This window comes from Eptesicus fuscus, chromosome 14 (genome assembly GCF_027574615.1).
Source record: "Eptesicus fuscus isolate TK198812 chromosome 14, DD_ASM_mEF_20220401, whole genome shotgun sequence".
NCBI classification, from domain to species: domain Eukaryota; kingdom Metazoa; phylum Chordata; class Mammalia; order Chiroptera; family Vespertilionidae; genus Eptesicus; species Eptesicus fuscus.
This window is the reverse complement of record NC_072486.1, coordinates 51754301-51769689: the sequence shown is the minus strand read 5'-3', so window position 1 is coordinate 51769689 and position 15389 is coordinate 51754301. Positions and strand designations below refer to the sequence as shown.

Here is a 15389-nt window from a genome sequence, read left to right as displayed (position 1 = left end):
ATTGATAGGAATTTACAATGCAAAGAAGAGAAAGAAAACAATAAAGAAAAATGAACAGAATCCCAGAGAAATAGGGACTCCATAAAAGGTACCAAGGCACATGTAATGGGGAAACCAGAAGAAGAGAGAGATACAAAGGAGTGTAAAAAATGTTCAAAGAAATAATGGTTTTAAAAAAATAATAATGGTTAAAAACTTTACCAATTTAGTTTAAAAAATTAATTTACATAACCAAGAAGGTCAATGAATTTCAAGTAGAATAAATGTAGACAACTACCCACACACATAGTAAATAGTAAAAAAGTAAAATTGCTGAAAGCCTGAAAAAAAATCTTCATCCTGGCTGGTGTTGATCAATGGTTGAGCATCGACCTATGAAACAAGAGGTCATAGTTCGAATCCAGATCAGGGCACAGGCCCTGGGTTGCAGGCTCAATCTATAGTGGGGGGCATGCAGGAGGCAGCCAATCAATGATTCTTGCTAATCATTAATGTTTCTATCTCTCTCTTCCTCTCTCTGAAATCAATAAAAAACACATTTTTAAAAGAAAAAAATCTTCAAAGCAGCAAGAGAAAAACAACTTCTCATGTATGAGTAACTTCAATAAGAGCTGATTTCTCATCAAATACAATTAAAACCAGAAGGCAGTGAAATGATATAGCTAAAGTGTTAAAATAAAAAAAACATGCTCAATCAACAATCCTATCTCTAGCAAAACTATCTTTCAAACAAAATGAGACAAAAGACTCCACAGGTAAATAAAACACAGAACTTGCTGCTAGCATACACAATTTATAAGAAATACCAAAGGAAGTTCTTCTAACTGAAAGCAAGTGACCCCAGATTGTAATTAGAATCCACACACATAAAACTGAAGCACTAGCAAAGGTAATTCTATAATTATAAAAGATTATATAAATGCATATTTCTTCTCCTACCTTCTCTTAACTTACTTAAAAAGCATCTGTATAAAACAATCCTATATAATAAAGAGCTAATATGCTAATTAGACCAAACAGCAGCAGAACAACCATCTGGATGACCTTCTGGACAAAGCCGGGGCTGCTGGGGCTGCAAGGGCTGAGCCCCTTGCACAAATTTCATGCATCGGGCCTCTAGTCCTATCTAATAAGGAGGGAATATGCTAATTGACCTTCATGCCATTGCAAAGATGGAAGCATCCATAGCCAATAAGGAAGGAATATGCTAATTGACTGCCCCACTCTCTAGATGGCAGTGCCCACAGCCAATAAGGAGGGAATATGCTAATTGCTGCATCATCCTCAAAGATGGTGGTGCCCACAGCCACAAGATGGTGGTGCCCAGTCCCCTCAGCCCCACTGGGGCAGCAGGCACACGGCAAGGCTGGGCATGCCCCCAGGTGGGCCTGACTGCTCCGCGCACCTGCCTCTAGAGTCCCCCAGTGCCCTCAGCCCCCCATCCCCCCAGGGCCGGTCCAAGGCGCAGGCAAGCCTTGGATGGTGGCTGCCCAGCCACCCAGTGCCACCCAAGGCTCAGGTAACCAGGGCCAGCCAAGGCTTGCACTGACGGCAGTGGTAGCAGCAGAGGTCTGATGGGGCATCACCTTCCCCTGACCACTGGGTTGCCTCCCATCCCTGAGGGTTCCCAGACTGTGAGAGGGGGCAGGCTGGGCTGAGGGACCCACCTCGAGTGCATGAATTTTCATGCACTGGGCCTCTAGTAAATATATAATTGCATTGTTAAGTGTATAACACATAGAGCCGAAACATATTTGTCAATAACAGTGCAAAAGGGGTAGATAGCATTTAGTATTCCCAGAAACAAAGCTGTTTTGGAGTAAGAAAATCACATCAAACAGCAACTTGAATATGAGAAATAAATGAAGAGAAACAGAAAGGTTAAGTAAATTTAATATAACAAGTGCCATATATATATTTCTTCACCTTCATTTAATGTACTAATTGTAACAATATTTTATTGGGTTTGTAGTTACATAAATGTAATCCTCTCTAATAAAATGGTAATATGCAAATTAACCATCACTCCTCTACACAAGCCATGCCCACCAGCTAAGCCACGCCCACCAGCCAATCAGGGCGAGTATGCAAATTAACCCCAATCCAAGATGGCTACAGCCACAGAGAGCAAGGTTTCCCAGGTAACAGAGCAAGCTAAGCTTTCCATAGCCATTGCAGTCCTAAGCCTCCACTCAAGCTACAAAGTTTCAATTATAGAAGGTAAACAAATTCAAACAAATGGCGGAAGAATGGAGCTTGAGAGAGCAGGACAGGGTTGCCGGCGGCAACAGGGGAAGCAAAGCTTTCCGCACACCCTGGCTGGGCTCACCCGCTTAAGGCTACAAAGTTTCAATTGTAGAAGGTGAATTAACTGCCACAGAAATGGCTGCCACCCCCGGAGGAAGCGGCAGGCTTGGCTCCGCTCCAGGCTACAAAGTTTCAATTGTAGAAGGAAAATAAATTCCAGATACCAGGGCCTCCTCTTGGGTTGCCAGGGGGCGTGGCCAGCCTGAAAACCACCACAGGCCCCTCACTCAGGCCACCCCATGCCCTAAGGGAACCCAACCCTGATCCGGGACACCCTTCAGGGCAAACAAGCTGGTCCCCACCCGTGCACCAGGCCTCTATTCTATCTAGTAAAAGAGTAATATACAGATTGATCATCACTGCAACACACAATATAGCTGCCCCCATGTGGTCAAAGATCCTGCCCGAATGTGGACACAAGATGGCCACCACAAGATGGCCAGCAGGAGAGGGCAGTTGGGAGACACCCAGCCTGCAAGGGAGGGCAGTTGTGAGGGACCAGGCCTGCAAGGGAGGGCAGTTGAGAAGGACCAGGCTTGCAAGGGAGGGCAGTTGGAGGTGATCAACCCTGCAGGAGAGGGCAGTTAGGGGTGACCAGGCTGGCAGAGGAGGGAAGTTGGGGGCAAACAGGCTGGCAGCAGAGTGGTTAGGGGGTGATCAGGCTGGCAGGCAGAAGCGGTTAGGGGCAATCAGGAAGGCAGGCAGGCAAGCAGTTGGGAGCCAGCAGTCCTGGATTGTGAGAGGGATGTCCGATTGCCCGTTTAGGCCCAATCCCACCAGGATCGGGCCTAAACGGGCAGTTGGACATCCCTCCAGGAGTCCCAGATTGGAGAGGGTACAGGCTGGGCTGAGGGACAACCCCCTGCTGTGCACAAATTTCATGCACCGGGCTTCTAGTATGTATAATAATAGCAAAAAAGTGAGAGGGACTCAGAGCTATATAGGATCAATGTTCTATATTTAACTGGAATCATTAGTATATATCTGAAGTCAATTCTCAATGAAGATGTATATGGTAAGCCCTAGAGCATCCACTAAAAAAAATAATAATAACATAAAAAAAGTGAAAAAATCAATTGAGAATTTAAAATTTTATACTAGAAAATATTCATTTAATGAAAAAAATCTATAATTAATATGTTAAATGATGTAGTAGAAAAGGTAGACAACATGCATAAGCAAGAGAGGAATTTTAGCTGTAAGATAAAAACAATAAGAAAGAATCAAATGAAAATATTATAAATAGAAAAATATTGTATGAGAGATGAAGAATTCCTTTCATGGGCTCATCAGTAAACCCAACACAGCTGATGAAAGAATCAACAAACTTGAATATTGGCCATAGCAAATGCAAGTTCATATTTACTAATTTTGCTAAAATGTAGTCATTTGGGCCATAATATTTTATATTCTCTTTAGAAATGAGTAAAAGCTCCTGTTCTTCTATATTCATGTCAACACTTAGTATTCCCCACAGTTGTACTTTTTTGCCAATTTGATGAATCTTATATGTTTTATGACTGAGTAACCTTTGGCAAATTACTTAACTTCTTTGAATCTTTATTTTCTTATCTGCTAAATGAACACAATACTACTTACCTCACAGGCTATTGCCAGAATTGAATTAAAATATAGAGAAATTTTAAGAAACTTAGTATACACTCAATAATTTCCCCTTCTATCTATATGCTCCCAAAGCTTTGAGCAAAGTTTCTTACATGCATTAGGTAGCTATTGAATAAATAAAACTCAATCAAATAATACAAAAGTTATATTCAGTGTCTACTGAAAGAAATGCTGATGTTCATGGAACAAAATAACAGAAAGATTAAGATCAAACTTTGGAGTCAAAGGATCCTGAGTCAAATTGTATTTCTGTTAAATTTTGAAAATGATTATCAATATTAATAAGACATTGGGATATTTTAATTAGGCACAAACAATCCTATATAATAAAGAGGTAACATGGAAATTAACCCTCATGCCCTCACAAGATGGCTGCCTATGGCCAGGCCAGCAGGGGGGTTAGTGAGGGACAACCAAATGACTGAACAAGCAGGCTGCATGGGGCAACCAGGCCGGTGAGGGTGGGGCCATGAGGGGTGACCAGGCTGGCATGGGGGGTTGTTGGGGCGATTAGGCTGGCAGGGGGGGGCTGTTGGGGACAACCAAGCTGGCAGGAGGGGCAGTTAGGATGACCAGGCCAGCAGAGGGGGGAAGCTGGGGGAGACTAGGCTGGCAGGGGGGGCAGTGAGGTGTGACTTAGGCCTTCAGGGGAGGGGAAGTTGGGGGCAACTAGGCCAGCAGGGGGAGCAGTAAAGGGTGACCAGGCAGGCAGGAGGTGGGCAGTTAGGAACGACCAGACCAGCAGGGAGGGGGCAGTTGGGGCAACCTGGCCAGCAGAGGGGGGCAGTTAGGGGCGACCAGGCAGGCAGGCAGGTGAGCAATTAGGAGCTAGCAGTCCAGGATTATGAGAGGAATGTCTGACTCTCAGCAGTCGGACATCCCCCGAGGAGTCCCAGATTGGAGAGGGTGAGGGGACCGCCCCCCATGCATGAATTTTGTGCACTGGGACTCTAGTCTATAATAATAAAAGTGAAATATGCTAATTATACTGGATGTCATTCCAGACAAAGCTGGGGCTGGAGGGAAGCCCAGGTCCTGGGTGCCAGAGGAAAGCTAGTGCTGGCAGCAGAGGGGGAGGGGGGGGAGGAGGAAGGCCTACTCTTGCATGAATTTCATGCATCGAGCCTCTAGTAAATACATATGGTGGTTAGAGAAGGCATAGGAGTTTTTTGTGTTTTTTTTTTTCATTTTTTTATTTTTTTCCAATTTTTTTTATTAAGGTATTATATGTGTACATATCTTACCATTGCCTCCCCACCCCACCCCACTCCCATACATGCCCTCACCCCCCAGAGTTTTGCGTCCATTGGTTATGCTTATATGCATGCATACAAGTCCTTCGGTTGATCTCTTATCTCCCCCACCTCTCCCTAACCTTCCCGCTGTAATTTGACACTCTGTTTGATGCTTTACTGTCTCTGTATCTATCTTTTTGTTCATCAGTTTATAATGTTCTTTATTATCCATAAGTGAGTGAGCTCATGTGGAATTTTTAATTACATATCACTCCATTCTTATTCTTTATCTTATATAACAAACATTAATGTAAATCATAAAAATTAACATTTTAATTGTCATGAAATACACCCATATTTATGCCTCATTAAGTAGGAATATAGAGAAATACGTGTGGAAGTAAACAGGAAAAGCAAATGTCTTGTCAAAGATATGTATCAGATAATTATCTGGGTAAGCATTTTACTTTTATCAAGTAATTTTTACAGAGAGAAACTTTAAAAATTTTCCTGGTTAGAAGTAGTATTGTCTCCAATTTTGTTTTTGTTATTATGACCATATAACAAAGTGAATGTTAACAGAAGCCAATGTTTAAATTAAGTGAAAATTGCAACACATTCAATCTGACATACCTGAAATTATACATAAGACTTATTTGTAGTATACTAATTATATGTGAATAAGGAGTTAAAATAAAAGCCTACAATTAGTATTTGCTTTTAAATATCTGATTATGTCTGTGTTCAGTTGTGAGGAGCAGAGAGAAAAATAAATAAATAGAACAAGAAACTATTGAGGCATCAAGGTGTGTATATAGTAGAGGATGTCTGAGTGAGGATTTTTTTTTTTTTTCCATTTTTGTATGGGAGACACCTGCAGCTGGGGAAATGAGAGCCCCCAGAGGACAGACCTATCTGTCTCCCAGCACCCAGTGTGAAGATGAAGTGGGCATTCTGGTTGAATATAAGCTTGGATTGCAGGGCAGGGGCAGAATGACAGTGTTATTAACAAAATGTCTGTGTCCACTTCAAAATTCATATGTTGAAGCTGTGAAACCCAGTGCAGCTCAATTTGGAAATGGAGTCTGTAAGAAAGTAATTAACGTTAAACGAGGTCATTAACATGTGGCATTGATTGGATTAGTCTCCCTATAAGAAGAGATACCAGAGAGAGAACCAAGATGGTGGCATAGCTAAACACCTGTACTTGCTGCCTCTCACAACCACATCAAAACTACAACAAAAAGACAAAATAATGATCATCTAAAACCACGGGAAAGCTGGCTTAGAGGAAGTTCTACAACTACAAGGAAAGAAAAAAGTACACTGAGACTATTAGGAGGTGCAGAAGTGCAGAGGTGTGGAGGTGCAGAGGTATGGAGGTGCAGAGGTGTAGAGGTGCAGAGGTGTGGAGGTGCAGAGGCATGCGGGAAACAGACTGGCAACTGGGTGTGCTGTTGTTGGTTTTTTCAATTGGGAGGGAGATACAAGCTCCTGATTGCTCTAAACTCCAGTCCTGGGGACCCAGACTCTTATGGGGAGAAACTGGACTGTCTGGCATGGGGCTGGAATGTGAGGGTAGCTTTCTCTCAGAGGTGCTTGCAGTGATCGTTGTTTCTGTGTAGGGGCCTAGGACATGGAGATGTAGGAACCTCTCTGGTGCAGAGCTGACTGACAGCCATTGCTGTTTTCTCTGCCCTGGTGATTCCCAGAGACACCACCCCACCCAATTTACAACCCCACCCAAGCTGTGTGCAGTAGCTTTTGCATATGAATAGCCTATTCTTCCGCTGTCTAAAACCTAACAAACTGCAGCTGGGTCAGATACCCCCAGAGATTCCAAAAGAAGGCCCAAGGCTAAGCAGCAGCAGCCTGCCTTGCTTCATAGCTGGGCTTCATCTGGGCACTTCCAAACCCCAAGCAAAGAGGAGGAATCTGTGGGTTTCTCTGTAGCTCCTGCTGTATGGCTTCAGGCAGTGGCTAACTTTGCACCTCCTTGGAGATCCAAGAGCCAGTGTACCCATTGGTCAGTGTGAGACCATACCAGATTACAACTCTTCATATCCATAAGCAACACACTCAAGGGGAAGACTCAGTGAGCACCAAAGCCCCAATGAAGCAAGTCCTCCCCCATAAGGTGTCTCCAGCATAGAAGTTCTTCCATTGTAGACACAGCTGGTCCTCACAGCCAATTGGCCTGGAGATCAATTCCTCCCAGTGACACCAATAGCAATCAAGGCTCTACTACAACAAAATTGTGCAGACAGCCCACAAAGGGGTGCACCAAGAGTGTCCACCTCAGGTGATTGGGGAGGCTGAGCCACTTGGCCCTATAGGACACCTAACACACAAGGCCATTCTATCAACACAGGGAAGCAGCCAAAAGGCAGAGACAAAGAAATATGTCACAAATGAAAGAAATGGAGGAAAGCAAACTACTGGATATAGAGTTCAAAACCACAGTAATAAGGTTACTCAAGAATCTTCTAGAAACCTCTGAGGAGCTTAGTGAGACCTTTAAGGATCTTAGTGAGAATGCAAAAAAAAAAAAGGGAAAGGACCAGTCAGAAACTAAGCATACACTGACTGAAAAAAAGAATAATATACAGAAATTCAACAGTAGACGAGAGGATCCAAAGAATCAAGTCAAAGATTTGAAATACGAGGAAGCAAAAAGAAAAAAGAAAAAAAGAAAAAAATATGAAGATAGTGTAAGGAGCCTCTGGGACAACTTCAAGTGTACCAACATCAGAATTATGGGGGTGCCAGAAGAAGAGAGAGAGCAAGATACTGAAAACCTATGTGAAGAAATAATGACAGAAAACTTCCTCTACCTGGTGAAATAAATAGACTTACAAGTCCAGGAAGCACAGAGAACCCCAAAGAAAAGGAATCCAAAGAGGACCACACCAAGACACATCATAATTAAAATGCCAAGAGCAAAAGACAAAGAGAGAATATTAAAAGCAGCAAGAGAAAAACAGCTATTTACCTACAAGGGAGCACCCATACGATTGTCAGCTGATTTCTCAACAGAAACAATGCAGGCCAGAAGGTAATGGCAAGAAATATTCAAAGTGATGAATAGCAAGAACCTACAAACAAGATTACTCTACCCAGCAAAGCTTTCATTCAGAATTAAAGGTCAGATAAAGAGCTTCACAGATAAGAAAAAGCTAAAGGAGTTCACCACCACCAAACTAGTATTAATGAAATGCTGAAAGGTATTCTTTAAGAAGAGGAAGAAGAGAAAAGGGTAAAGATAAAAATTATGAACAACAAATACATATCTATCAACAAGTGAATCTAAAAATCAAGTGAATAAAAAATCTGATGAACAGAATAAACTGGTGAATATAATAGAATCAGAGGCATAGAAAGGGAGTGGACTGACAATTCTTGGGTGGAAAGGGTTGTGGGGGGGTGCAGGAAGAGACTGGACAAAAATCATACATTTATGGATGAGGACAGTGGGGCAGCGGGGGCGGGGGAGGGGGGGTAAGGGCAAAGGGTGGGGTGGGAACCGGGTGGAGGGGAGCTATTGGGGGAAAAAGAGGAACAATTGTAATAATCTGAACAATCAAGACTTCTTTAAAAAAAAAAAAAGAAAGAAACATAAAGACTGGTGAATGAAGGGAGAGAGGAATAAAAAAACAGAAAAGTGGACACACAAAGGCCAAGAAAGGCAGGGAAAAGAGGCCTGGGTGACAACATGCTGAAGAACCAAAGAAACCATATATGAGGGCAGTGAGCCTCTCTCCTTTTGCATCTATCCCCATACATGCCACAAAGATGAAAGGTTTGAGCAATAGGAACTTTCCCTCATTGTTATACCCAAATATTTCCATCTTCTTTGTAGCACAACAATTTTCAGAATGAGAAGCATTGGAATCTCCATGTCACTACTCTCCATTGCTTCTGTAGAAGAATGTATGCACACTATATTTACTTTGCAGTAGCAGTGGGGCCAGGATAATAAAAAACTCAACCAGAAAAGGAGAGAACCATGGAATATTCAAAATTCATATGTTCATCTTCTCAACATATTGCATAAAATTATAGGACAAGCAACTAGCAACATTTGATGAAGAAACAAAGTGAGCATCTCTTCCTTTGTACTGTGATATGCCATCTCTCACCTCACCTCCCCCCTCACTTCCTACCTCTCCTCAGAAATTCATTTTGAGAAATGAATTATAAGCAAATTAATTGGGCTAATAAAACTCTACACAAAAGTACTCACTTGCTTTCTCTAGTTCCTCCCACACCACAAGGAGATCATCAGTAGAAATAATGAGTAACTGAAGCTATGAGATTCTAGTGGGCAGAGCATGGGTGTCATTGTTACCTGCCTTATCTGCTTCCATGGTATGATTAGGAATGGTACACACTGTTTGATTTCTATAATGGTAGTAATTGTCATAGAGTAGATAGGGTTTCCTAAGCTACTAAAAAATCCCAAATAGGGATCAGAACCCCATCTAAAACTAAGAGAAGAGTTAATACTTGAAAAGTTGGCAGGAACGTTTCACACTATCTCTAAGGGCCTCTTTGACTTTGTCATTCCGGAGAGTGAAGATGAAAGGGTTCAGGAAAGGAGTTACCACAGCAATCACCAGGGATGCTATCTTATTGTACTGGGCTGCCTGCCTTTGATTAGGTTTCACATAGAGAAATAAGCAGCTGCCATATCCAAGTACCACAAAGGTGAAGTGGGAGGCACACGTAGAGAAGGCTTTCCTCCTGCCAGAGGCAGTGGGGATCTTGAGGATGGTGGAGATGATGTAAGTGTAGGAGACAATTACTGGTGCCAGAGAACCAATGATAATGAAAATGGCCATTAAGAAAAGAATAAACTCTGTGAAAAGGCTGTCATCACAGGATAGTTTGAGAAGTTGCCCTCGGTCACAATAAAAATGGTCTAACACATTTGATTTGCAGAAGGTCAGCTGAAACGTGGCATAGACTGGCCAGATTTCAGAAAGGAACCCAAACACCCATGACACAATTACCACCCACATGCAGGTGTGGCTGTTCATAATGATGCTGTACCTCAAAGGTTTACAGATAGCCACATAACGGTCCACAGCCATTGCTCCCAGTAATGCGAATTCTGTGGTCCCCACAGCAAGGTACAGGAAGAGCTGGGTGACACATCCAGCTAGAGATATTGTCTGCATCCCAGGGAGCAGTAACCCTTGAAGCATGACAGGGATGATAATAGATGTGGTCAGGCTCTCCAAGGCAGAGAGGTGGCCAAGGAAGAAATACATGGGGGACTGTAGACGTTTATCAACACAGACAATCACAATGATGACTGTGTTTCCTATTAATGTCACTGAGTAGAAGAGGAAGAAGGTAGCAAAGAGGATATGGTGTAGATCCTTGGAGCCAGGGAATCCAAGGAGACAAAACTCAGTGGCACTTGAGTGATTGTTCATCATTTAGTCCTTGTTTCTGCTCCTTGTGAAATTCAGATACCAAACGAGAGGTGGCCCTGCTCCACATGGTCCTGCTCTCCTGCTCCAAAAGAGAAGGAAGACAGATTAGGATGAGAAACTATTTCCTCCTGATGATCAGATGAGTTGCCCCTACTACTATGCTCTGCACAAAGACAGACCTAAATATTGCCTCTTCAAATCTAGCTCAACGATCGTTGTCAGAAAAGGGTGACAGCAGATTCTTCTGTATTGGAGTGAAGAAAATCTTCCTTGTCTTTGTTCCCACTGAAAGTGCCTTCTCAATGGGACAGAGGATATGACATTTGAAAACTGAATCAATCAGCCCCTAAAGATTCTGGGATTGTTTTATTTCCTCTTAGGTTACTGTATCATCCTATATAATAAAACCCTAGTGTGGAAATCAACCAAACAGTGGAAGACTGGTCACTATGTCAAGCACTGACCACCAAAGGGCAGATGCTCAATGCAGGAGCTGCTCCCTGGTGGTCAGTGCACTCCCACAGTAGGAACGCTGCTCAGCCAGAAGCCAGGCTCAGGGTTAGTGAGCACAGCGGCAGTGGAGGGAGCCTCTCCAGACTCCATGGCAGCGGTAAGGACCCCTCGGGGTCCAGGACTGGAGAGGGCGCAGGCCAGGCTGAGGGACTTCCCCCCCACCCACCCACCCCATGCACAAATGTAGTGAACCGGGCCTCTAGTATGATATAATGGCATTCAAGATGATGTGCAGGACAGGGAACATTGAACCCAGCCCTCATCACAGTGGTACTATGCAGACCGACCTTAGGACCAGCAGAAAAACATCTCTGCTTTTCCACAGATCGTATAACCTCCATATTACAGAGCAGCAAGATCTCCAATGGGAACTCTGGAGCTTGGGATAATTTCCCAGAGCTGATTCATTTTTCTCTCATGCCATTTTCTTTCCAAAGTCTTGGAAGAAAGAAAAGATGGCACTTGGCCATGACAAAAATAAATCTCTACTCCTCACTTCATCCATCCCATTACTCAAATATCTCCCCAAAGGACTCTTTCCAATTCCTCTAACTCTATATAGTAAGGACTTGATCACCTCTGGACTCCCGTTTTCTTCACAGCACTTATTCCCTGATTTAATGTTATGAGTTTAATTATTTTATTCCTTAATTCACATGGAAAAATGCTGCAGGAAACAAATATCCTGCCCTGCTGAGGTTCTATACATGTAGAAGTAAATGATTAACTATACACAAAATAAGTAAGTAAAAATTATATAAGATATTAGTTTATTAATCATGGCATAGAAAAAAATAGCAAGGAAGAAAAGAGGAACAGAAAATCTATGTTTCTTTATTTGCTGTTCATGTATGACATTAGAATATAATACCTTGAGGGCAGAGACATGACATATACATATTATATATATATTATATATATGTAATTATTCTTGAGCCAAATCAGGATTGATAAATTTTTTTCTGGATGATTAGTGTATGGACATTTGATGTATGACTACGTAGGTCTTAGTCCTGACCAGGGCTGACTAGGCCATATCCCCTCAATGCCTCTCTTCTTGGTCTTCTTTCCTGCCTCATATTACAATTATCCCTTCCTGATGCAACCTCCCCAATATCACTGTGGCTCTTTTTCTGATGAGCAAACATGCCTCAAGGACAGAACTGTTGGCAGAGATCAGTGGCCTGCATTTCCACAATCTCTGCATAACTAACAGGAGATAAAGAAAGATGAGAGAGAAGGATCCTGAGAGATGCCAGTGAGCTGTGTCTATCCCTAGCATCAGGTCAGAGAAGACCTGAGTCTGCTCTTTGCTCTGCACAGCAGACTTGGAAATGAACTGATCTATCCTGCAGCTCTCCTAGCCCATTCCTCAGGCTCTAAGTGTCCCTGTGTTAGACAGCAACCAGACCCAGAACATCCCACCTTACACTTTCCTCCATAGAGGAGAAACCTGATGACACTCACCTCTATGGAAGGGCTTCACCACCACTGCTAATGTTCTGCAGCAATCTGCCAAAGTTAACTGTATCTGGCTACTGATGAGCCATGCACAGGGGCCAGAGGAATTTGCTGCTGTCTTCACTCATGATGAAAAAGGAAACTGGCCTCAGGTAGGAGCTTAGGAAAAACCCCAAAATAACAGTGTTGGGTAAGCTGAGGGTCTCTCTCTCACTCCCCACTTTCCCTCCTATTTCCCTCCTTCCCAAGGGGACACAGTCACTGAGATACCTGTTCTTAACAAGCCCAGGTTCATGGTGTCCCTAAGCAATCAGTCTGGAGGGAGAAGCACAAACTTTTAGTTATGCCCATTTTGACCAATTAAGTTTCAGAACTTTTTAAACTTTTTGTTTCATGGGAAAACATAAAATCTCACCAACCAGAGGCTTCTCAATACCAAGGCTGCCTTCTCCAAGGCCCCAAAGTCTAAGTTTCCAAATGTCTCAAAAAACTCTAATCAGATCCTCTCTTTTGGCCCTCATCCTGTGCTCTCTGGGACACTCTTAGCTGTTCAGAGCCAAAATCAGCCCCCAAGTCCCAGTAGGAGACACCACAACTGACCTCTAAAACACACACCCATATCCCAGTCAAAGCACTGACTTCATAAAAAATTCCCTGCAAAGCCTGATTTCTCCACCACTTACTTTACAGAGGCTACTGTTCCTAACCCTGTGTGCCCCTTAGAATACTGTGGGGGGTACTACCCCTAAATTCTAATCCCTTTTCTGGTATTTTCTCTTGTTTCGACATATGTGCATGTGCATGCACTCCAGTAAAATTCGTCCAGCCATTGATTTCTATAGAGTGTCCCTGATTACCACCAGCTGGGCACTTCAAAGCATGGAATGCATGAGGACAGCTCAATGTAGAGCTAATTTTACTACCTTGAACAACTGAAAAATGGAAATTGGAAATCTGCTTGATTCTGGAGAGAGACAGAAAAAGTGAGAGTTACAAAACATGTATCTGGATTTTGGATTTCATTTCAAGTATATCTGTTACAGTAAATCTGAGATTATCAGTTGGTGCAGAGGAGCATAATTTAGGAATAATCAATCTTCCTTATAATTTCTCAAATTATCCAAGTCCATCCATATTGCACATAATATTAGAGGAATTTCCTAAGCCTTTATTTGCATATTCTTTACAAGAAAATGCTGTGAAAATTTGTTTTACACACTTTTCTCTCTCACTTGATACTTATTGTCCTGCTTCTTTTTTTTTGTCTAATATTCCACTATATGGATGTCTTATTCATTATTATCCCTGTATTGCTAATTTTTTGTTGTTTCCATGTTGATTATGAAAAATTATGCTATAAATATGCTCAGACATTTTTAAGCCCATACACATTATATTGCTAGCATAAACCCCTAGAGTTAGAACTTCAAGTTCAAAAGGTAGACATATTATAGTCATTGTTTTTGATTGGCATAATTTTATACTCCAAAGACTTTTGATTGATTTGGAAACCACTAAGACTGTCTGATAGAACCACTTTTGGTTTCCTGATCTACTACCAGCCAAAGATATGATCAAATTTTTATTTTTATTTGAAATTAAAAAGAACTAAAGATATCTTAAAAGAGTCATAAAGTGAAAACCTGATGAAAGGGGAAATCTTTTGAAAGATTAAAATTATCAAAACTGGGGGGGAAAAGAACTAAAATCCTAAATATCTTAAATAAATTGTTTCATAATTAATAACCTTGCTACACAGAAAACTGCTAGTTAAGATAGTTTTACTGGTTTATTCTATCAAATATTTAAGAAAGAACTAATACCAATCCTATATAAAATCTTTTAGAAAATTGAGAAGGGAACACTGCCCAATTCACCTTATAAGGCCAGAATTATCTTGACACAAAAGACATCAAGAGAAAATATATTTACAAACTTATGAACATAGATGCAAAAAATTTTAATAAAGTATTAATAAATAAAATTCACCAATACATAAAGAGAATAACATGCCAAAACGAGTGATTTTATCCCAGAAATGCAAAGTCAGTTCAACACTAGCAGATTAATCAGTACAATTCACTATTTTAACAGAATTAAAGAGAAAAACCACATGATCACTTCAATAAGAGAAAAGGCACTTCACAAAAATCAATACTGCCCTTCCAAAAAAAAGAAAAGAAAAGAAAATCAATACCCATTACCAACAAGAGAGCCCACTGCATGGGAGAACACATTTGCCAATGTTACACCCAATAAGGGTTTAATCTCCAAAATTTATAAGGAACTCATACTACTTAACAAAAGGAACAATCTAATAAAAATATGGGCAAAGGACCAAAATAGACACTTTTTGAAACTAGACAAACAGGAGGCCAAAGGACATATGAAAATGTGCTCAAAATCACTAATCATCACAGAGATGCAAATCAAAATAACAATGAGGTACCATCTCACACCTATCAGAAAGACTATCATCAACAAGTCAACAAACAACATGTGCTAGACAGATGTGGAGAAAAAGGAACCCTTGTGCACTGCTGAAGGGAATGCAGACTGGTGCAGCCACTATTGAAAACAGTATGGAGTTTCCTCAAAAAATTAAAAATGGAACTCCCATTTGACCCAGTAATCCCACTTCTAGGAATATATCCCAACAAACTAGAAACACCAATCAGAAAGAATATATGCACCCCCATGTTCATAGCAGCACAATTTATAATAGCTAAGATTCAGAAAGAGCCCAAGGGCCCATCAGCAGATGAGTGGCTTAAAAAATGGTGGTATATCTACACAATGGGATACT

General features: G+C 41.6%; 1 protein-coding gene across 1 annotated transcript; it reads right to left on the bottom strand.

Annotated features, from left to right (window-relative positions):
* Window positions 1–9667: 9667 nt before the first annotated feature.
* On the bottom strand, window positions 9668–10612 carry LOC103297305 (olfactory receptor 9A4). Its single transcript, XM_008153994.2, has one exon. The coding sequence runs from the start codon at window positions 10610–10612 to the stop codon at window positions 9668–9670; it is 945 nt and encodes a 314-aa protein (XP_008152216.2).
* Window positions 10613–15389: the final 4777 nt, after the last annotated feature.